This window comes from Cynocephalus volans, chromosome 8 (assembly GCF_027409185.1).
Source record: "Cynocephalus volans isolate mCynVol1 chromosome 8, mCynVol1.pri, whole genome shotgun sequence".
NCBI classification, from domain to species: Eukaryota; Metazoa; Chordata; class Mammalia; order Dermoptera; family Cynocephalidae; genus Cynocephalus; species Cynocephalus volans.
Genome location: NC_084467.1, coordinates 19,979,519 through 20,004,832, shown reverse-complemented (window position 1 = coordinate 20,004,832; position 25,314 = coordinate 19,979,519). Strand labels below are relative to the sequence as shown.

Below are 25,314 nucleotides of genomic sequence, written 5' to 3'. Positions count from 1 at the left end.
TATTCTGAGCACAGCAGAAAATGAAAATAAATCAGGTCTGACAATGTATAGCATGAGTATATCTGCTCAGACATACTGCTAAAGAAACCTAAATCAAAAACATGTTTCCACAAACAGAAAACTCACTAAACCTAGTAAATAGACATATGGCTCTACTTATTTTGTTCCATTTAATTATTTCCATATAATTTAGTAGCATCTATATCCATCCAACATATTTAATCTAGTCTAATTAGAACTTCTAAGTGCCCAGTTTTCATGGTTCTTATTCTAGAATTTTATATATTTTTGCTACAATTTTACCTCTCAGCTAGAAATGATACCGTTGCAAATAAATTATTATGCGCCCCATAGAGCAGAGAGGCCTGCTCTGGTAGCCATCACTCATGGCGGGTCAAGCAAGTCATGCTGCTGCAAGTTCGTTAGCACCTTGGTGTGCAGGTAGCACATGTAGGGAAAGCAGCCAGGCAGGGGAAAGCCCCTGAAACCCAAATCACTCTCTCCCAAGGTCAGATCTTCTTCTGCCAACTATTCTTGATACACAGGCAAAATGCATTCAAATACAAAAGAGAACAAACAAATGTACCATTCTTTCCCTAGCACAGGAGATAATACATAAGCAGTCAAACACATATTCTAACCTGGAGGATTCCTTGGAGGGAAGGCTGGAACAGAAAATGTGGGATCTGAGCTATTTCACCAGCTACCACAAAGACCAAGAGAATAATCTGGGGGTGGGGAGGGGAATGGGGGGAGCCTACCAGGAAAGATGAATAAAACACAGGCAAACTAAGATTTCTTCCATGTTCTTGGATGAGATGCAGCTTGTACCCAGAATCCTTGGCCCTGAAGCACAAACAACCCACTGCTAGAGCAAAGGGCTTTTTTGACAGCAGTCCCTTGGAGGATTTTATTCCCCTTTTCCCTTGTAATTTTCAGAAATTCTTGCACCTCCTGAAAAGCCTTGGGAAAAAGTATTGACAGAGTACTGAATTTTAAAACTTCCTGGGAAATACTAAGAAAAGGTGTTTGGAGTAGAAAAACTATTTTTTTTTTTTTTTTAAAGATGACCGGTAAGGGGATCTTAACCCTTGACTTGGTGGTGTCAGCACCACGCTCACCCAGTGAGCAAACCGGCCATCCCTATATGGGATCCGAACCCGTGGCCTTGGTGTTATCAGCACCGCACTCTCCCGAGTGAGCCACAGGCCGGCCCAGAAAAACTATTTTTTAGAAATAAAATGAATAACAACCTCCTCAAAAACAACAAATGGTTTGACGCTGGATGTCTAGGCCTCAGCCCAGTCTAATGTAATATCTAGGTTTTCTAAATTTAAAAGCCTGTGAGTTACACTGTGACAAAATTACTAGCCCTTATCTTTTTTCCTTCTCTCTTTCTAATATTTTCCCTGCACAAAGGTAATATTCATTAATTCAACAAGTATTTATGGAGTATCTACTCTGTGTACTGGATGGCGGAGAAAATGAGGTCCCTATCCTTGTTGAGCTTACATTCTATTATGGATATAATATGTCTGCTGTAAAAACTCAAACCACACAGAAATAAACAATGAGAGAAGTAAATGTCCCCTATAACCAAATAACAGTTGACTACCTGGTATATATTATTTCAAGTAATTTTCTGTGTACATGAGAAATATATCTACCCATATTTTTTAATGGATTCATACTATATATAATCTATTTTGCTACACACATGCCCCCTTTAACAATCAATCTTGGCTTTGTTTCATTACCTTCTTTTAAAATGTGCTTCCTAGAGGGGGATAGGGAGAGATTAGACAAGGGGCATAAAGTACAATTTGTAACAATATACATACTAGTAATATTGATATGATCAACATATGTCAACACTGAATCCCCAAAATATGCATAATCAATTATGATTCAAAAAAAAAAATAGAAATATGGATGTAAACACCCAAATAAACTGATTAAAAGATGTGAAAGTAGCTGTCTCTGAGTTGAGACATACAGGGCATGTTTGCTGTTTTTCTTTGTAAGCCTTGTAGTATTGCTTGATTTTTTGAACTATGTAACTATATTACTACAATTAAGAATAAATTAAAATTTAAAAATAAAAAAATTTTAGAAATTAAAAGTAAATAATGGGCTTCCTCCTTTCAAGAGAATTCTTTATTTTCCCTACTTAACTACCATGATTCCCCATTTAAGACTTTTCAGGGTCTTGGAGGAGGGCTGGAATGGCCCATAAAATGTCTCCTTCTGGGTAACCAATACAGGAAATACTCATAGGCTTTATCTCTAGAACTGACTGTTCTGTCTTTCTTCCTCCCAATAGTCAGGTCTTAGCTTTGGATTCTGCTCTTTCTTTGCGCCTACCATCTTGGGCTACATGCTCTGAATCTTCTTCTCCCCCTTCTGTTGCAACTTGGAAGCAGGACCTTTCTTCTTTGCCCCTGGAACTAGGAGCTAGCCTCACCGACTCCTAACCCTGTCCCAATCTAATTCCCTACGAGGGACAAGGAAAGATGTAAAGATGGACATTAGTGAGAACTGGGGTCTTTTTGTTCTAGTAAATAGCATTAGCTCCTGTTGTGGATTGAATGACCCCCCAAAACTCATTGAAGCTTAACCTCCATTGTAACAGTGTTAAGAGGGTGGCCTTTAAGAGGTGACTGGATTGTGAGGACTGTGTACTTGTGAACGATTGATCCATTTGTGGAGTAATGGGCATGGTTCTGATGGCTAAATATTGGAAAAAAAGTTAGATGGTTAGGTATCTCTTGCTCAGCCCATTCTCCCCATGTGATACCCTTGAGTTGCTGTAGAGAGGCACTACCAAGAAAAAGGCCCTCACCAGATGTGTTCCCTGGACTTTGGATTTCCCAGTCTCTGAAACTGTAAGAAATAAATTACATTCCTTTATAAATTACCCAGTTTCAGATATTGTTATAAGCAACAGAAACAGACTAATATAGCCCCAAATTTTCTTTGTTGCTTTGAAATGTTTCTCTAAGGCCTAACTGGTTAGCTCAGTTGAAGAGAGAGCGATATTAGAACATCAAGGTCAAGGGTTTGGATCCCCACACAAGCTAGCTGTAAAAAAAAAAAAAAAAAAAATTCTTCTCTAGGATCACAAATAGGGGCTTCTTGGATTCTCTCTTCACTTTGCTCTGTTTCAGTTATTTACACCAAATCATACTGAATCCACTGATTATTAAAAATCAGTATTTTAAAATATGGTCCTTTCTTTTCAATGGATATAACATTTTTAATTGTATGTAGACATCTTACAACATGGGGAAATGAAAAACAGGAAGTGCTGTAAACCACCTCCTTCTGTTTTTTCCCAAACAGCGAGATCACACACACTAGGAGCCATATAAAACTCAGAGGTTACACAGCAATCTTAAATGCTGGTATCTGGAAGAAAGATTAAATTCAGAAGTATGAAAGTGTGTGAACTGCTAGTCAATCCACATTTGATCAATCTGTGCCACTAGTAAGGTCTAGTCAAAGGGGAAAGGTAGCTGTTTTAAGCTTTTGCTATCTTCATCTGCTTTTTTAGGAGAAACCTAAAATAATTAAACAAAAATACAAGGTTTATGTGGGCTATAAAGTGGAATAAAGTGCAATGACATTTTGCTCACTAACCAGCTTAAACTAGAAAGGGATGAGTCACAAATACTCATATTACAGTCTACTATAACCCAATACTTTTCAACATACTCACTGATGGTCTAGAACATTATAAAGCCTATTTACAAATTATGTTGTTATCAATCTATATGCTCTAAGAATATTTCTCTAAGATCCAGATCTGGTAATGCAAGTTAGTTCCTGGATATGAATGTAAGTTAAACACTTCTCAGAGTAAGTGAATGATTTAAAATTTCTGAAAGTGCTTCTCTATTACTCCCTCTCCTCTGAAGCAGGGCCACTAGTTGCTTAGATTCCTAGAAAAATACTGAGAGATGTTTTCCCCCCAGGTTCTCAAGTCTCCAAACAAACAGAACTAATTGTAGGAGCAAACCAAGTTATAAGTAATAACATTCTGGTGTGCCTAAAATAACCAAATGAATTCAGAGAGGAAAAAAAGAGTGTATTCAGTATGGTACAACTTTACCCAGACTTCCATTTTCTCCATTAGAAAAGGCTCTTCTCCTTTCCATGGCTTCAAAATTTTTAGGAACTTACCATTATGGCAAAGTCCACACCCCAGGACTCCAGGCCTTCCAAGCAAAAAGAGGAACACAGTCAATAGTGGCCTCTCTGCAGGGTAAGTTGATGGTTACATCCCGGGTCTTAAGTCTTCCATAGAACAGGGGTTTAGGTCTGCAGCTGCCAAGCTAAGCCTACCACAGAAATAAAGGGCATATCTCATGCTGGGTAGCTCTAGGCTGTCTGGCCAGACTATTCCCAAGCTAGCCCTAACCGGAGTTGAATTCTCACAGATCATGTAAGCTTTCAATGGTATAAGTAGCTGGCCCCCTTCTGTTCAAAGATAAGTATGCCCTAGTATCTTTGGCAAAAGCAAGAATTTTTACACTTAGAATAGCATCTCTCTAGTAGAAAGGAAAATAAATGAATCCTGAGATTGTAATTATTTCTTCAAAAGATTTTAGCCATGAGATCATAAATCTAGCTCTGTTGCTAATCCTTCAGCCAACATTAGTTATATTTGTATTTAAAACAAGCAAAAACACAAAGACAAAAATATGAAGCAGAAAAATAAAGCAGGTTGATAAACTTTTTTAAAGCAGCATGGTATAACAAAAAGGGCAGAGATCAAGAAACCTCATCTCTTGCCCTGGCACTGCCACTTTAGCTGGGTCAACTGTACCAGCCACTTCATCTTCTCGGGCTTGTTTTTACTTCACTGATAAAAAAGACAGGGCTAGGGGAGGCTGGTCTGGATGCCTCTTAGATCTCTTCCAGTTGCAGAAAAATAATCATCATTTCTAAATTCTACTCAGTTTTGTTAAGTGCTACTATACTAAGCAAACTGTGGAAACTTTTTCTTTATGACTCTTCACACCAGACATGATTCAACTACATTAAAGAGTTAATATCATATTAGAAATAAACAGTAAAATGAAAAAGACGAATCTTCTGTTTTAGATTCAAAAAAAGGCAGTGATATGGAAATAAACCGAGAAGAGACTTTTGCTTGAACATTTCTACAGAATATGGATCACTTTATATTTTGTTAACTCAAAGTTTTAAATTTTCTCCCTTAACCTGGAAACTGAAAGAAGCAACAATCACCAACAAGAAACTCCACAGTCTTGGGCTGTTTTGAGAGGGAGTTTTGTGTCAAATGCAAACAAAATTGTTAAGCCCTCTGCTTGCAAGCCTTGAAACTTCAGGACAGCAGTTCAGGACCCTGATCTGCCTTATCGCATGAATGCTGAATAGACTGCATAGACCTGCTACAGAATATTCCATACCACATGAAAATGAAGGTTAGGCCACATTGGGAAAATGATTTTGATATAATTTAAGTGAAAAAAAACCCAGAGCACAATAATACACATACAACTCTACAGGCACTATCTATGAAAGAGAGAATTGATAAACTAGACTTCATTAAAATCAAAAATTTCTGCTGTTGTAAAAAACCCAGTCAAGAGAATAAAAAGACAAGCCTTAGACAGGGAGAAAATATTTGCAAAAGACATCTGATATAAGACTGTTATCCAAAATATACAAAGAACTCTTAAAACTCAACAATAAGAAAACAAACAGCTCAATTAAAACATGGGCCAAAGACTTTAACAGACACATGACCAAAGAAGATAAACAAATGGCAAGTAACCATATGAAAAGATGCAACATCATACGTCATCAGGGAAATGCAAATTAAAACAACAATGAAATACCACTAAACACCTATTAGAGTGGCTAAATACTGGAACACTGACAACACCAAGTGCTGACCAGAATACGGAGCAATAAGAACTCTCATTCATTGCTGGTGGGAATTCAAAATGGTACAGCCACTTTGGAATATAGTTTGGCAGTTTCTTACAAAACTAAACATACTCATATGATCCAGCAATTGAACCCCCTGAATATCCAAAGGAATTCAAAACTTATGTCCACACGAAAACCTATAAACATATGTTTACAGCAGCTTTACTCATAATTGCCAAACCTTAGAAGCAATCAAGATGTCCTTCAGTATGTAAATGGATAAATAAACTGTGGCACACTCAGACAATGGAATATTACTCAGCACTAAAAAAAAATGAGCTATCAAGCCATGAAAAGACATGGAAGAAACTTAAATGCATATTACTAAGTGAAAAAAGCCATCCTGAAAAGGCTACACACAACATGATTTGAACTATATGACATTCTGGAAAAGGCAAAACAACAAAAAGATCAGTGCTTGCTGGGGATTAGGGGCAAGGGAGAGATGGATAGGCAGAGCACATAGGATTTTTAGGGCAGCGAAACTACTCTGTATGCTACTATAATGGTGAATATATGTCATTATAAAGTTGTCCAAACCCATAGAATGTATAACACCAAGAGTGAACCCTAATATAAACTGTGGACTTTGGGTGATACTGATGTGTCATTGTAGGTTCATCAGTGTAACAAATGTACCCATCTGGTGGGGGATATTGATAGTTGGGCAGGTTATGCACCTGTGGGGGCAGGGGGCATATGGAAAATCTCTGTACCTTCCTCTCAATTTTTCTGTGAACCTAAACGTGCTCTAAAAATTAAAATCTATTTTTAAAAAACTAGATGAACACTATAGCCACAACTATATAAAATTAGCTGATGAGAAGAAAATACAACAAAATTTTGACAGTGATTTGTGTCATGGTGGTGGAAATGACTGTTTTCACCTTTTCTCTGCCTAAATTTTTAATTTTTTCACACTTAAAATATTCTTAAATTGACCACTGAGGAAAAAAAAATTTTTTTTTAAAAGATGACCAGTAAGGGGAACTTAACCCTTGATTTGGTGTTGTCAGCACCATGCTCACCCAGTGAGCTAACCAGCCATCCCTATATGGGGTCTGAACCTGTGGCCTTGGTGTTATCAGCACCACACTCTCCCAAGTGAGCCACGGGCTGGCCCCTGAGGAAAAAACTTAAACAAACCTTATTCTAATTTACATATTCCTTTCTAACTCAGCACTTTGTTAAAACAACTGATCTTCCTCATTGCCTTTTCTATTTTTTTCTGTTTTTGGTTTTTTTTGGAAGCTGGGCAGTATGGAGATCCAAATCCTTGACCTTGGTTACAAGGCTGTACTTTAACCGACTGAGCTAACCGGCCAGCCCCCTTTTGTTGTTTTTGACTAGAATTTTTCCCATGTTGGAATTAAAAACATTTTTGGCTACCAACATTATAAGTTTGTTTTTAAATATCTTGGGTAAAGAATTCAGAAATCAAGCTGGCAGAAACAGGATTATTTTGTAAGATATGTATTTCTTAAACCAAAACAGGATTTTGGATTGGATTTGGCAAGTGCCCAGACTTATCCAGGGAAGGACCTTATAAGCAACACTTACTATTCCCAAGTTCCCCACCTTCCCCATCTTCCTTTACTTTAGCAATCTATTCAGCACCTTCTGCTCCACATTCTCTGTATTTCCTGGTAGACCAGAGCCTTCTCCATTCACTCACTTCCTTGCCCCCATGCCATACACAAATTCAACAAACATTCAGTAAGCACTTTATTTTTATATAAAGATATAAAAATGGAGAGACCCAGCTTCTACCTTCTGGAGCTCACAATCTAGTAAGGAGGAAAGATCCCCCAAACAAGCAATTACTATACAACAGAGGTAAGCATACTTTTTCTGTAAAGGTCTATATATATATCATTTTTAGGATTTGCAGGTCATACGGTCTCTATTACAGCTACTCAACTTTGTCACTGTAGTACAAAAGCAGCCATTGACATTATGTAAATGAATGAGTGGCTGTGTTCCAATAAAATTTATTTTCACAAAAACAGGCAGTTGGCTGGATTTGACCTGTGTGCTGTTGTTTGCTAACCTGTGGTATACAACAGACTGGAGAACATCCATGGATCTTGGAAAATTTGGAAAAAGATCTGCTTTTGAAGGAGGAGGACAGCTTGCTCCTTCACAGGGAATGGTCATCAAATCTTATTTGGGCAGCCACATCAATCTACAAGAATTCTCTTTGAAAGTGGTGGAGTAGTAATGAATTTTTCCCCAAAAGTCACTGAATTGGTTCCTCAAAAAAAGCAGTTTGCAGGGGCCGGCCAGTGGCTCACTCGGGAGAGTGTGGTGCTGATAAAACCAAGGCCACGGTTCGGATCCCATATAGGGATGGCCGGTTAGCTCACTTGGGAGAGTGCAGTGCTGACAACACCAAGTCAAGGGTTAAGATCCCCTTACCAGTCATCAAGCAGTTTGCAACCATGGTGTTGAGACAGATACAGCTGGAGAATGTGTTGTAATTAATTTATTATTACAGTAGAGTTACTGGCTAATTAATGTAGAACTGACTTTCAATTTTTTTCTTAAACATTTGAAAAAGGGTACATCAGTCCTATCTCTAAAGCATCCCTGTGGAAGTCACGGCCAGCCTGGAACAGTGCACAACCCTGGGTGTGCCTGCAGAAGTGAAGGGCACATGTACACACCCTCAACCAGTGTATGCTTGTATTAAAAAGAACGTAGAGACCACTGAGTCCAGCCTTCTCCATCTGAAGATAACAAACCCACTCTAGCTAACAACTCAAACATGTCAAACAGTCACAGTCATTAAAATCCATCAAAACATATAGGAAGTCAAACAAGAGGAAATAGGAGACAGACAAAGGTGAGAGTAAATGAGATAAGGCCTCCTACAACCAAGCTGGATAATGTGCTCAAATAGATATACCTTTTCTTTTAAACTCTTTCATTGTCGTTTATCATAGAAAAATTTGAAAATTTATGAAAGTAAAAATAAAAAATAAATGCCCAATACTATCATGGGCAATAACTATTGTTAATATTTTGGTTCCTTTCCCTTCAAATCCCTTTTCTGTGTATATTAGAAAAAAACCTGTTTTTAATTAAATTGCTTTCTCCTTTCTTCATAAAATATTATAAGTGCTTTCCCACATTCTTTCTGTTTGTTTTGTTTTGTTTTGTTTTGTTTTGTTGGCTGGCCAGTACAGGAATTTCATATTCTTTAACATGGCTCAATAGTATGATTTTGTACTGTCTGTATTGAGTCCATCAAATGGATGGACCATAACTTATTTAAATTTCTCCCACTGTTGGATATTTAGGTCATTCCCTTATTTTTTATATTACATTAAAAGTTAAAAGTAATCCTATGGAAGCTTATAGAACTATTTAAACATAATATTTTCTATATATTTATTTGACAGCAAGTAGTTCTCTAAAACAGAGTAATACCCTGGGACCCTGTAGGTCAAGGTAGAGTACATATTAGTGAACACAGGAAGCAGCATACCCCCCCAGGAGCAGGTACAGAGACCACATGATCCATGTCATTACCCTCAGTTTACTGGACAATCGGCCATCTGAGTCCTTGAACTTCTCTACTAAACTCAGATCAGGTAGTAGTCAATCAATATCACAACTGGGACTCTAGGGAGCCGGTGTCACAAGACTAAGCCTTGACTGCTCTCTCTGCAACAATTAGCAGAGGAAAACTGTTTGGGCTTGACTGCTATTATTAAAATTGTGTAGCAGAAAGGATATTAAGTAACTTCTGGCAGATATTTCATTTACAGCATTTAGTGGATTTGTGGGATACTCCTTTTGAAATAGGTGGTCAACAAATTGGTCTTTCTCCCAAGGGCATCTGGAGGAGGGTTCTCTGCTGAGCGCTTTCTCTTCAGGGTATGATGGACAGAAGGTCATAACAGACAGAGTGGATGCCAGTGCAGCATCAGCAACAGCATGCTTCCAAAAGTTACCTGTGGGCTATGAAACCTCTAGAACCTGTAGCAGTGGAGCCCAAATATATCTCCTTTAATCTAACTACCAACCAGAAAATTAAAACAAATTAATAATCCACTTCATACAATTTATAACGCTGGAAATTCTCCCTCCTAGAATAAATTGTCTGCCTTTAAGCAAACCAAAGGAAGAGGAATATAAGATAACTTACTGAAGGGGGTGAGTTACAATTGCCCTCTTGAGTTACACATAAAAAGAAAAGCTCCAGTTCAGATCTCAGCTTCCAAATTAGAGATTTGAGGTAAAAGGAACATATTTATGTTTGCCTAACATAAGTCATATAAAATACAGCAAGATTAAGTCTGAGCCAGTCAATGTAATACAATAATGTTATTCTTTTATTTCTGATTAAAATCCATGTCTAACATTACGTTTCTCTATGGAATTTTTAGAATGAGATTACTTTTCACACCTAACTTTCCCAGAGTTATCTAGGGATAATTCACATTCTAAGTGACAAAAAACAAACAAAACAAGGTGGTATGGACAACTTTTTCAAACACCTCCACCTGTATTTGTTTGACAAATAGAGATTTGCATGAACAGGGCACAAACTCTTCTTTTTGTGTCTATGCCAAAAGAACTTTGGATATGCAAATAGAAAAGAACAAGTACTAAAGAAGTGCCTTTCAATACCACTAGAAAAGGGTTAGCTCAATTGGTTACAGCACAGCGTTGTAACACAGTGGTCAAGGGTTTGATCCCCATACCAGCTGGCAGCCAAATAATAATTAAAAAAAAAAAAAAAACACTAGTAAGAATCAAGTTACATGTAAATTTGTCAAATGTGGAGAGTAATCACTGTCACCTCTTATTCAGAACACTGGAAAGAGCTGAGGTCAATGCTTTAAGACAATGACACAAGGTGGCCAACAAACCCATATAAAACAAACACCAAAATATCACTAGTCACAGTATCTGATCATGAACAACTCCTACAGGCCCATAAGGGAGTGTTTGTTTTTCAAGAATATGTCAAGTTTATTGCAAAGTGTTGGTAAGGACATAGCATGCACACTTACCTTACCAGTGCATCTGGTTTGCTTAGCTGGTTATTAGGAATACAATTTTCCATTAAGTCCTTGTGTGTACTTGGGCTCTTGCTGGTGCATTTCTGCTTCTTCTCGTTTTTACTAGATGAGGAAGGAATGCTTCCATTTGTGGCGCTATGACTTCGTGGTGAGGAGTTCACAACTCCACTGGCGTTTTTGTAATTTTTTGAGGAAGCAGTGCATGAGTCCTCTTTCAAGAGATTTTCTGTACTTCCCACAAGATCATTATTTAATCTTTTACTATTGATATGGTTTTCCATATACTCAATTTCTTGTATTTTAGAGTCTACAGGTTGTAGAATATTGTTGTTATTTATTCCAAGATTGTGCTTTTTGGCATCCTTGTCCTTTTCTTTTCCTTTTTCTCGGTATTCTATCTCTGGCAAAGTTGTAGAGAGTTTTTTGTTGGCTGGGATACCTCCATTGTGGTGTATAAGGATCGAGGAATCCATATCAGGTAATCCTTTGGCTGCTACAATACCAAAAACAAACCAACAAACAAAAACCCACACTGGTATATTTAGTTTTTTAAAAACATAGACGGATTCAACAAACTGTATTATCTATACTTAGAACTTCACTACATTAACTTGAAAACACATTTAGAAGCAATAACCACAGCTCATTATGCTAACTTCAAGAAGCAAATCCAAATATATTTGAGAAGCTGCACTTTTAGAATATCACCATCATTTATGAACATCAAGCCATTAAAGATTTGGCCTTGAAAATAAGAGCAGGGGCCAGCCCATGCCTCACTTGGGAGAGCGTGGTGCTGATAACACCAAGTCAAGGGTTAAGATCCCCTTATTGGTCATCTTTTTAAAAAATATAAATAAATAAATAAATAAATAAATAAATAAATAAATAAATAAGAAAATAAGATCAGGTTTTTATAATTAAGTCATATTTCATATATCAGTCCAATCAAACTTGTCCATCACTGGGGTGAGAAGACAAAGGCAGATCATTCCCCTAAGAGGCCATATTTTTTAAAATGCCTGGATTAAACAAACTGCTAGTAACTTTCCTGAAAAGAAAGAGGTTAAATGAAACAAAAGAAGAGGTGTGATTTTAGGATACAGGACATCTATCCTTTTTCTTGACTCTAATGTTGAGGTAACAAGACGTCTATATCATTTACCAGGCCACTTGTAAAGAATTTTCTGTTTCAGGTCTACACATTCCAACTTGTTAAAGTCTGCTTGAAGAGGGACTTTTGCTCCACACCAGAGAAAAAGACTTGGACATTTATTAACTAAAAACATGACCTCAAACTTCCAACTCCCAAACCAAATAAAACTGGTTATTATTGTCAATTCATCTATTTTTATTGGCCCTTGAGAGAGGTCCCATTAGATATGGTTCAATTTAAAATCTACATTACGTTACATGAACATTTAAAATAGGACCTATCCATCTTTGCTCTATTCACACTTTTGACTTATAAAATTCAGTTCTACATGCCCACATCTCTATCTTGCTTATACTCTGGCTCTTGGCTTGCTTAAATTTCAAATTCACATATTTACATACTATTTTGCTGCTGAGAATAAATACTTTAAAATATTTATAACAAATAAAATATTAAAATAATAAAATAAAATAAACATATTTAAAAGCCCATGGTGTTCAGAGAGTAGGTAAAAAAACTCATCCACACTCTGTATTTCATGATCAAACAACGGCACTGAGGAGGAACACCAGAAAACAGGAAGATCTAAAATCCTAGCTATTTTTCTAAAAAGAAAATTCCATTAAGAGAAATAATGACTAGCCTATTGAGCCAACAACTTTAGGGTAAAGACCTACCTTCCTCGGCCTCTTTTTCTTGCTTCTGTAGCATCTGTTGCTCTGGAGGGAGGGCTTGTTGAAGAAGCTGCATGTAAAACTCGTTCTCTTTTTGCACTTCCTTTTGTTTCCTTAACCGCATTTTGTAGCTTACATAACTTTTGAAGCCAAAGCCCAAAGTGACCACAGGGTACCCAATACTAGAAAGAAGACAATCCAGCCAGTAATTGCAAGTTTAAAATGAATCATCATGCATCAAGATGCACATGAGGATACCAACGACTTAAAATTTAAAAATAAAGGGCTGGTCCGTGGCTCACTTGGGAGAGTGTGGTGCTGATAACAAACACCAAGGCCATGAGTTCGGGTCCCTATATAGGGATGGCCAGTTAGCTTACTTGGGAGAGCGTGGTGCTGACAACACCAAATCAAGGGTTAAGATCCCCTTACCGGTCATCTTAAAAAAAATAAATAAATTAATTAAAAATAAATCCTAGAATTAAAAAATAACTTCTAGTTGATGATGGTAGTTGAGGACAGCATTCAGTAAACACATAAATAAATGTGAGATCTGCTGTGGAAATCAGAGGCAGCTGGCATGTAAAACAAACCCCCAGGGAACAATGGGACTGCTAGACCATAAGAAAACACTTCCCATCAGTCTTTGGTATTCTTCAAAATAATCCAAGGAGTCACCACAGGGACTATCAGATACAGTGACTAAAGAAATACTGAACTGCCTTATGAATTAGAATTTAGACATCTATATGCTTTTTATATATATTTTTCCTTTATTAACCGGTGCTTTTGAAAAGGACTGTACAATTTTAAGAACTAAAAGGGTAAAGATTTTTATGGGTGGACTCAAGTAAACATTGTTAATCGTTAAAAAATCAAAAAAAGGGCTGGCCACTTAGCTTAGATGGTTCGAGCACAGCCTTATAACACCAAGGTCATGGATTCAGATCCCCTTAATGGCCACCCCCCTCCCCCAATCAAAAGGACCTCATTTATTTTTTAATACTAGAAGGCAGGGTTAAATCCAGGTCATGACTTTAACTTAATCTTCTTGCTGCCTGAGGAGTACTGTCACCAGCTATTCCTGGAAAATTAGTTCATAAACACTCTGTCATACATAAATTCAAGAATCATTTAAATAAATATCTGATATTATCAGTGCCAATATTTGGGTTGTACCACCAAATTAAACCAGCTGTACTTACAACTCTAATCTCTGGCATGGAAAGTCAAAATATTTTTATTCAACTCATCAGCGTGTCTAATATTCTGAAGCCTCTGAAAACAGTGTCAATCCATATTAAGCTTCACTAACATTAAAACTTATCAATTTAGGGGCCAGCCTGTGGCTCACTTGGGAGAGTGTGGTATTGATAACTCCAAGGACATGGGTTCGGAGCCCTATATAGGGATGGCCGTTAGCTCAATTGGGAGAGCGTGGTGCTGACAACACCAAATCAAGGGTTCAGATCCCCTTACTGGTCATCTTTTGAAAAAAAAACTTACCAATTTATAATTAGTCTAAATGTGGTCTCACCTCAAATTTAAAGTGATAAACTTTATTGACCCAGTTTATTTAATTTGCTTGTTTGTGAAAAGACTAAAATATTGGAAACAGTATTTTTTTTTTGGTTGATCCTTGTAACACTGTGCTCTAACCAAGTGAGCTAAAAGGCCAGCCCCCTGATCCTTGTTTACCTCAGTTTTTACCATAAATATTAGCAAAAATTGGTGTGTTTAAGAGAAATACAATTTAGGTGGTGATTTCCACAACACATATAAACAAGTATCAAGATCACTTTCAAAAATGCTTCATGGTTAAGGTTAAATGAATAATATCTTAATATTCATTTATAATTTGTAAGGAGAAATAATATTCCTTTAAAATTATTAATAATATTCTCTTACTTTCGTAAAAGGGCTAAGTAAATTCCAAGTGTTTTAAGCTTCATGAAGTAGCCATATATTTCATCAATATTTTTTGGAATCATAATCTGATTATACTAAAAATAGCTAACATTTATCTAGCACCTATGTGTCGGGTTTGAAACACTTTACATGTCACTTCATTTCCTTTTCCACAACCCCATGAGACAGGTAAGAAAACTGAGGCTTAGAGACAATGACAGCCCAAGGCAACACAGCTATAAGGGACAGAGCTGGGATTGAAACACTCACGTGCCTGACAAAAGGCTTATGCTCTTTACGACCATGCTATATTGCTTTTTGGGTTCATGTAAAATTTCTGAAAAAGAATTTACAGTTGAACCTACCATTCTATGTTGAAATGAATTACAGATTAAGAACATATATAATACTTACCAGTGAGCAGCAAATGGACGACAAAGGTCTACATGAAAATTTTTGAGATCTTTAAATCTAATTGCTGCTTCAATATAAACAAAGAGTATCCAGAGGGACACTGTAGGCAAACACACTCCCCTTTCTGTGGGAAAGCAACAGAGGGACAAGCATCAATGATACATTTACTAACATAACAGATGGATTGTTTGGGAGACTGATTCAACTACAGTAATTTTCATTAAGACTTTCAACTAAACTAAATTAAAAAGCGATTTGATCCAAACTGAAAGCTTTTATATGACAAATTTCACAGAATCATTGACAGAAATAAAAGACAAACATTCTGACAGAAAATATCCACAATATATGTAAAACAAAGGATTCATAGCCCTGACATACGAGCTCCTACAAATCAATAAAAAGGCAACTGAAGAAAAAAAATTTGCCAGTCAAAAGAGAAGAAATATAGATGGCTAAAAAACATATGAAAAGATCTTCAACTTTACTACTAATTAGGGAGATACAAATTAAAACAATCAGATTCCATTTTTTTTTAACCTGCCAGATAAGCAAAAGTTCAAAAGACAGATAATAGTGTAGGGAGGGTATGGGGAAATGTTCATTCTCATATTTGGCAATAAAATAAATTGGGGCAACTTTTTTAAAAGGCAATTTGGCAGTATAATAAAATTTAAAATACTTGTAACTTTGACCCAGAAATTCCACTTCTAGGAATCCACCCTATAGAAATACAAAAGAGCCTTGAGATAAATATGTAAGAATGTTCGCTGTAGTATTATTTGCAATAGCAAAATTTTAGAACTAATTTAAACATCCACCAACAGGGAAATGTTCAATTATGATAAATCCATATAATGAAATACATTGCAGCTTTTCTAAAGAATGAGAAAGATCTGCACTGTCATGGAATGATCTACATAAAAAAAATAAAGTTCTCAAAGAATGAGTTGCAGGACAAGGAATGTTTCTGACCTTTAAGTACTGCTCAAAAATTTTTTTTTCTTAACCACAAGCTCATATTTATTTTGTAATTAAAAACAATTTTCAAGGGGGAAAAAAGAAAAAGCAACTTGTAACAGAATAAATGAGATGCAAATAACGAGAAATTTTCCACTGGCTTTCAGAATCTAAAATCTGCAGGTTAGGTCCATCTATGTGAAGATATGATTAATACTGGAATATTTATGAATGGGAACCACATAGGCATGAAGGGGCAAAAATCACTGACACGATGGTTTTTTGCTAAGATTCTTTGGGATGAAACTAAAGAAAAATCAGAGAATCTTGAAACTAGACAGATCATTTAGTCTAACTTCCTCATTTTGTTGAAGAGAAAAGTAAAGCCCTGAGTTTAAGCAAATTGGATCCAATTTGCAGAGATAGTACTAGGTCTGCTTCTAAAGAGACCCCAAGTTCCCTTAAGACCCAGTCCCTGAGATAAGTAGAAATTTGATCTGTTAAGGTAGCTAATGACCTCAACCATTCTTACAGATTTAACATACAAAAAATAGGCATTTTCACAATGTAGGAAGAAGAACAGCAAGCCACAGGATAATGCATTCTCTAAATCATTTCCAAAGCATTTTCAAAAACTTCTATTTCCTACTCTCTATATTTTATAAACATTATAAGCACATTACAGAAAAAAAGACAAAACTAGACAAAATACCTGTATTTCTACATCTACCAAATAAATAAAACCACATTGAAAGTATTTTGAACAAGTATAATAATCATATCGTACATACAGTTTTGTATCCTGGTTTTTCTTCCCCTCTTAACAAGGCAAAAAGTTTACAATATATCATCATTCATTTGTGGCCATTTATAATTTCATTAACCATTCCTAACAATTTTAAGAAAGAATTTTAAATTTTAGTAACTGGAAGAAAAATTAGCCCCAAGTTAAATAAATTGTAATCATATTTATCAGGCCCAATAAGAACAAAAAGATTTTTGTTCTGTTTTGTTTAAGCACTAATCATCCCAAATTAAAACTATTTCACGACTTAGCTACTCCAATGTGTATTTCTGAGCCTAGGATTAAAGAGAGCCCAGGATCATTTTATGACATCAGCTATATTGCTGCCTTATGGGTCATCCTCTGTACTAGTTAACTAGTTCCCAATAGGTTCTATTAATAGTTAGATGGTTAGTTTCTTCTCCACTACTAAGACATTATTGGAAAAATTTAGAGAACTGCTATAATTCAAAATATTTGAGCTAGAAGGCTCCCTTAGACATTATCTGGATTATCCCACCTTCATATGACAGAGAAGAAACTGAGACTTAGGGTGATGAGCGTAAATGGCAACTCACTCAAAACTGAGGCCCAGGATAAGGAAATAGAAATAAAAACTGGCGCAAAGAAAAATTGTTTTAATTAGAGGAAAGCAGACTAAAGAACCTTCATGGTAGCTCATAAATCAAGTCAGATATGAAAGAGTACTAAATACAGAGAAAACCATGCTCATAGTGGATACTTTGAATAACAGAGCTCAAATGTGTCTTTGACATGGGCCAACATCATCCTCTTAGCAGCTTTAAGAAGAGGATGAATGTTGCTCCAGAGAGCTTTTATTATTTGGCGCTCCCTCAGTGGTCAGAATCCTACAGGTTGCAGCTGGGCCTAGGAATCAAGTTTCATGCAGCTTTGCTGACAAGTGTGAATCTTGACAGCCAATCCTCAAATCCCAGTGCATACCACGTTCAGACTTTCACAGTAGTCTGGAGCTGTCAAAATATCTCATCTGATCTTAGTTTGAAATAACTAACTTAGTTTTGAAATAATAACTTGTTCTGAAACAGAAGTATAGCTTTAAGAAGAGGGGAGGTGACTGTGTAGCTCTACTGTAGTGAGAACACACCTGAGTACACAGAACCACTAAGAATGAGGGAGACCAGGATGGTGAAAGTGCTTAAGATACCATACAAGGAAAAGCCAATGAAACCAGAGATGTTTTTTCCCTATAGAAAAGAAGACTTAAGAGGATATGGCAGTGTCTTCAAATCTCTAGAGATCAGACTGGCTAGTGGCTCACTTGGGAAAGTGTGGTGTTGATAATCCCAAGATCAAGGGTTCAGATCCCCTTACAGGCTAGCCAATAAAAATAAATAAATAAATAAATAAAAACAAATCTCTAAAGAAATGTTAACGTGGAAGGGAGACTGCACCCATTCAGTGTGGCTCTAATGTAGGAGTTCAATGGTGGGCTTGAGGGCATGGGCTGTAGGCTCCTTGAGATCTTAAGAACGAGTTTTGTACATTCCCATATATTTTCCTGGGAAAAGCCTCTCTAAATCCTCTAAGAAATCAGTGAGCCCAGAAACAGTTATGACATACTGTGTCAACAGTATAGGAGGAAAATTCTGGCTCAATATGAGGAAGAACTTTCTATTACAGTTGCTCCAAAACAGAATAGGGTGCCAGGAACAATAGGTAAGTTCCTTGTCACCACAGGTTTTCAATCAGAGGTGAAAACACCACATGCCAGGGATGCTATAGGAATTCTTGTGCCAAATTAAGGGTTTACTTAAATGGCCTCTGACATTTTTTTCAATGCTGAAATCCATGAACATTTTTCTTATTTGGCACATGGCTGTCTCCAAGTATACCTAACTAGAAATGACTTCAAGTTTTTAAAAAAATGGATATTTTCATAATGAGAGCTGGTAATTGAAATGCTTACAATCAAGAAAATCAAATTGTAAAGGCTTAAGCTTTTGATTCCAATAATGAAAAAAATGTAAAATGTGTTTTTAAAGGTAGATTACAATCTATTAGGAAAAGGAACTTTAAAATGTCCACATTAAGGGCCGGCTTGTGGCTCACTAGGGAGAGTGTGGTGCTGATAACACCAAGTCAAGGGTTAAGACCCCCTTACTGGTCATCTTTAAAAAAAAAAAAAAAAAAAAAAATATGTCCACATTAAGCTCAACTCTAAATAATTTATTCAAAGAAATCACCACATTTTAAATATTTGCATCTCAGATTTTCATCCATCTAAGAAATTATTAAGACTTACCAGTGTGCCATACGTACTGAACCCACACATATGTGCTAGCAGCAAAAAAGAGCCATTGTATAGGGATGAACAGCAGACATATTATATTTGATGTGAATGCTACACAAACAAAAAATACTGAGAAGGCCTAAAGGGAAAAACAAAACAAAATTAAAAATGCATTTTAGAACTTATTATTTTCAAACACAGGTTGTTAAAAGCATGTTGTACAAAATCACTGAAACTGCTATCCAATAACTACAGAGCAAGTTAACAGAAAATTTTAAACATTTAAAATAATCAAGTAAAAAGTAGTGGTTATTTTAACATTAAAGAGTAATACTATTTATGATTCTCAAAGCATAAAGAAGAACTGGAACAGAACAAACAGGGTGAACCACAGTGAGTTCATTTGGATTCCACTAGTCACATGAAGAACTAAAATTTTAACAGGGAAAAGCCTCTGCTGTCCTCACAAACCATTCCTACAGAGCCTCATTCTTAAATAGACTTGTTGGAGCACAAATGAACCACAGTATCAGTAAGAAATATGCTGATGTTAATAATTTTAATAACGCAACCTTTCTCTGGACAGCACTACATATAACCAATAGAACATGAGCATGAAACCATCTTTTTAAAGCATGGATTTGCTCTGATCAAAGCACCAGGCCTGGGTGGAAAAGTTATAAGATGTGGCCATGGAATACAATAGAATTAACACACAAACCAAGGGAACCACCCCAGGCCTATGCCCTTGCTCTAACCTAGCAGTTCTCAAAATGCTGTCTGGGTGGTGGGGGAGTGGTGCGGGTGGGGGTCTTCAAAACTATTTTCATAATAATACTAAGATGTTATCTGCCTTTTCAACACTCATTCACTCATGAGCATGGTGTAATTTTCTAGAAGTTGCATGACATGACACTGCAAAAGACTAAGTGCAAAAGCAGATGTGAGAATCTAGCTGTCTTTTATTGAGCCAGACACTAAAGAGAATACGTACGTATTTAAATTTTTTCTCAGTTTTAATTTCTAATATAGTAAGTATGGATAGATGCAACCCATATTAACACAAGCTGTTTGGAGTCCTCAATAATTTTCAAGAGTGGAAAGGGGTCCTGAGACCAAAAAGTTTGAGAACCACTGCTCTAACTCTAATGCAATCACTAACATAGTAACAGGGGCTCTGGATACACTTCAGAGCAGGACTGGGCAATTATTGCTTCCTCTACTACTTGGTCTCCCTACTGAAGTCTTGCCCCCACCCCAACCCCCTTCTTTTCATTGGAATGGGAGAGGAGGAAATATAACAATTTGATCAGAGGATTTAGACAAAATAGTCTTAAGAGGCCAGTTTTAGTCCACAGACCTTATTAGTTCATCCCAATACTGTCACCTAAGTATTGCTAATAAAATCTACTTTAAACAGTTCACTATCATCTATTCAAGATTTTCTTAGAAGGGTAATTAAATCCCTCATACATGGAAAGCATGTATTAGTAAACATACCAGTCCCTGGTACCTGAAGGAATCATACACGCTTCTGATGAAAAGCCAGAATGGCCACAGGTATTCAAATCTGAACTCCAGGACAAAATCTGCCAGGAGGACAAGTGCCCACACTACCAGGAATTTCAGGTATAAAAATGTACTGCAAAATATAAAAATAAATAATTAATTTAAGGTCATTTGTGAAGAATTAAAAATAGACAATGCATTATTTCTGTCTAAAAGAGACAAAAAAAAAAAAAAAAAAAACAACTTCATATACCATGAAAACAATGGAGATAAAGAACAAAAAGAGATGCTGCTGTGGCCCATCTGAATTTTATTATTTTACTTATTATTATTGTTTGGTGGCTGGCTGGTATGGGGATCCCAACCATTGACCTTGGTACATCTGAATTTTAAAAGCTCTGTGTTCATTCTGAAACCCACAACTCTCAAGATAAGATGATGGCCGAAGATGCTTAATTCCATTTAAGATGGAAAAAACATTTAAATCATACCACTATTTTAAAAATGTGCTAAGTGTCTGACTTCAAAATACTGCAACACTCTCAAAACTACAGCTTTCAAGCTGTTCTTCATTAGAAGAAAATGTCACAGTTGAAAGCCTTCAAATTTGCTGTTTTCCCACCCCTCTACATCTGTTTGAAGACTCTTTGAAATTCTTGATGAACATCCCCCTATACTTGAAGAATTCCGTCTTTTTTCTCCTTTTTCCTCTTGCCTCTCTATATAGTATTCATCTGCATTAACCAAACAAAAACTAAATAATTTCCCAAAATAGAAACTAACTTAGGGAGCCAATGCCAACTACCACCAAGGGCTGCAAGGGCACAAAAATGTACATTAAAGGAAAAAATCCTTACGCATCCAAGCCGTGTTCTAGCTGAAATGTAAATAAATCCAGTTCCCTCTGGACTGAAGTTAAATAGAAACACACTTTCACAAACCAGTTAGGACACATATCTAACCACTGCAGTAGATCAAGGTAAGAACGTGGATAAAAAATTATTTTTTCATACAATCTAAAAGTCTGTTTTCCAGTTCATCAGTTGCATAATGTATAATAGAAGCCTTTAGATTCTACCTATTAATAAGTCTCTATTTCTATGTCTCTAATCCTGCTGATTCTGAAGTGCATCAAATTTAGGTATTAAAAAAAGGTTTTCTGGCTGGCCGATTAGCTAAGTTGGCTGGAGTACAGTGTTGGTAACACCACAAAGGTCAAGAATTCAGATCCCATACTGGCCAGCCACCAAAAAAAGAAGGTTTTGTAAAATACATAGATTGGAAATATCTAAAATTCACTTTAACTTGGGATACAGCCTTACATGGCGTTTTGTAATACAAACATTCCAATATTTATGTGACCAAATTAGCTATTTGAAGAAACACAAACAACAAAATCAAGATTTTAATAAAGCATTTTGAAATATATTTCAATAAGATACAAAAAGACTTATCACCTAGGCAGGAAAAAAAAAAAAGCAGGACTCAGCATTGAGGATTCCTTCTGTGCCCTTTGAAGCCATATAGGTAAAAGATGTCAAGAGTAGACACATTTGACCCTCAATAATACGGTATTCATAGTGATACATAATATGTCATCTTGGGTCAATTTAAATTCTTAGAACATCTCCGGGTTTGATAGTAAGTTTCTATTAAGAGGTCTGCTGTAAAATCAAGGAACTCAAAGCAAACCAAAAGAACACAATCTTGAATCCCAAGTCCCACCTTTTAGTTTCATTTCACTAGAGTCCTGTTGGCCAGATGAGGACACAGCCCTCATTCTCATTCTTACTCATTAAATCCACAACTGACTCAGTGGAAAGCAATGCACATTTTATTAGAAGGAACAACTGAGTCATGCAGGTATCTGGGAGCACAAATCTAGTTTGAAACTAGATTTCCAAGCTGTTTGACCTTAAAACTAAAAGGTTTCTTTCTTGTGTCCAGAATTGCTTCTAGGTTTGAAGAAGGAATAACAGCTTCTTGGCCATGTTTTTAAGGCATTTAAAACATGGCATGGAAATACAATTATTTTTCTGATTAATCCTTTTTCCCATGGGGCTGTCTTTGGAATGCAGCTGACTGAGACATGATGGGTACTTCATCATGTCTAGTCATTACCATTTCCCAGGTGAGGAAGGTACAGTATTACCAACTGCTCTCTGCCCAAAATGCCCCCAAGGCATAGCAAGATCCCAGTCTACCTGGCAACATTCACTGTTTAGATAGCATTATCCAAAGAAGAGCAGCCTGTTGAAAACTTTTTAATAACTCAATCATTTAAACCTAAGACAATACAGGAATGATTATCTTTGTTAGTGACTATTCTTTTTCAAATCTGTAACTTGGGGGGAGGTCCTTTTAATACATTTCGTTTCTTTTCAAGAAACTGCTTTCACACCTTTGATGTTCTTTGACACCCAATTCTTAGTGAGTCACAGTTTATAAGTACAGATATCTAAGCTAACTTGATCTTTTACAAACATATGCTATACCCTCAGCTTTCTTCAGGCTCCCGTTTGAGGTGGGCCTGCCTCTAAAATCAAAAGAGATGACCTAATTAACAAAGTTGATTTTCTCTAGGACTAATCTCAAATTCTATTGAGTCATTTCAATCTTGTGTTTTAGAAAGTTTAAGACAGCTGCCTGATTCAATGTTCACTCAGTCCTCTATATCAGTAAACCAGGCCTATTATCCTTCTGTAGATACATATACAAAAGTTAAAACACAAGAAACCTAAAATGACTGCTCATCAGTGTAGAAACCCTAACTAATTACTCTACTTCCACATTCTTAAGGTCATAAGATTTTGCCAAATCCAAAGAGATGACATTCCAAAGAGGGAGAAAACTAGACAGGAATTTAAGCCATTATGGCATTCCAAAATATTTCTTTTAAACCATGAATAAAATATGATTAAATATAAAATACCTTTATACACACAGTTCATTATATGACTGATAGTTAACCTGATGTTACTGTGATTCCCTGATCTAAATAAATTTGCTAATAACTATAAAATATCCTGAACAAAATTTTAAAACATAATTGCAACAAAGAGATATTTTCCAAAATAATACATTGAAACAAGGGCACACAGTCCTGTAAGCTTCTATTATGGATGCCAATGAAATAAAGAAAAGGCATATGCAAGTATTACCCTTAATGGTGGTGATTCTTCCAAAGTGGATATTAACTATAACATTTTTTTCCCATTCTTTTTCTACCCTTGCCATTTTCAACCATTTTTACCTGAATCCTTTTAGCCATATTCTACAGCTATGGATTAAGTATCTATGATTAATGAGAAGTACTATTGAACATTCTTCTCTTTCCAAGTAAAGTGCACCTTCTCTCTAGTATTTCTAGCTGCTTGTCACCTAGATCATTTTCTGGAGCCCACCTAATTACCATGGGGTGGCCATCAATCCTCAGTACCTGACCTTTTCTCTAGGCAGACTAATGGCCATTTAGTTCACTTCGTCCTTGCCACAGAAATGAGTCTGTGGAATATTTCACTGGCTGTGCTAGTAGCCATCTATCTCAATCCTGGCATTCCTGTCCTCTTGGTAATGGCAACTGTAAATCACCTTTAGCATTCAGTATGCGGTATGATACTACCTACATCAAACTGCTTTGTCTTTGTTATCCAATACCTCTCCCTATTGGACATCACCTCTAGAATATTCATCCAGCCCCTTATCTGGCTTGTCCTCCTGCTGAAGCCTCACATTAGCTATTTGTAATTACAGCCTTGCTACTCAAAGTATGGTCTGTGGACCAGCAGAATCAGCATCAGATATGAGCTTTTCAGAAAAGCAGAATTTCAGGGCCCACCCCAGACCTATTTAATCTAAGTCTATGTTTTAACCAATTCCCTATACCATCTGTGCATACATTAAAATTTGAGAAGCACCGGTCTATAGTATAAAATTCTCATCATCATGGAACTTCCACTGAATTCCATGATGTCTCAGAAAGAAGACAATATTCTAATCAGATCATCAGTACTTATTGCTAAACTGTTGACTGTCCTTCCCTCAAGTGGGAACATTTAAACTGCTCAAGGTTAGTTCTCCCATTTTTCTACATTTCTTAGTCACAGAGAAAATCCTTATCTAAGTACAATTAAAATTAAACAAAGCACTCCCATTGCTACTCATCCTTCAGCACATAGCATGAGCCTCATTTCCTCAAAAAAAAGCCCCCTGGACCCCAAAATAAAGACTAGGACCCCATTATACACTCCCATATCATCCTGTATTATAATTACAATTATAACTAAATAGTATTTTGTGTAATTAGTTGTTTGGATGTAAAGTCCACAAGAACAAAGAAGCTACCCATTATGTTCCCCTCTTTATCTCCTCAGTGCCCAGCACAGCACCTTGCATGATGCAGGAGCTTAGCAATTTTTTTTTCCCAACCAATATTTGTTGAATGAATGACCTGTAATGCAGAAAGATGTTTAGGACTGACAGTAGGGCTTTTATCAAAGTACACACTCACAATGAAGACAGAGGAAGAGAAGACGCACAGGTGACTAGGAAGGCTGTCTGAACAAAGCAACATGGACAAAGGTAACTAACAAACATAGCTCCTGCCTGAAGGGTCACCATGCACCTGCTCCCAATCTGTTCTG

The 25,314-nt window shown here is 36.5% G+C and overlaps 1 protein-coding gene across 1 annotated transcript in view; it reads right to left on the bottom strand.

Annotated features, from left to right (window-relative positions):
• MACO1 (macoilin 1) overlaps positions 1 to 25,314 on the bottom strand; it is a 58,607-nt gene that overhangs the window by 22,101 nt on the left and 11,192 nt on the right. Inside the window, exons 3-7 of the mRNA XM_063106194.1 lie at positions 20,663 to 20,804; positions 19,175 to 19,301; positions 15,147 to 15,270; positions 12,828 to 13,006; positions 10,986 to 11,487 (exon numbers count right to left, since the gene is read on the bottom strand). Of these exons, the coding sequence (XP_062962264.1) occupies positions 10,986 to 11,487; positions 12,828 to 13,006; positions 15,147 to 15,270; positions 19,175 to 19,301; positions 20,663 to 20,804 (1,074 nt within the window). The remainder of the gene's footprint in view (positions 1 to 10,985; positions 11,488 to 12,827; positions 13,007 to 15,146; positions 15,271 to 19,174; positions 19,302 to 20,662; positions 20,805 to 25,314) is intronic.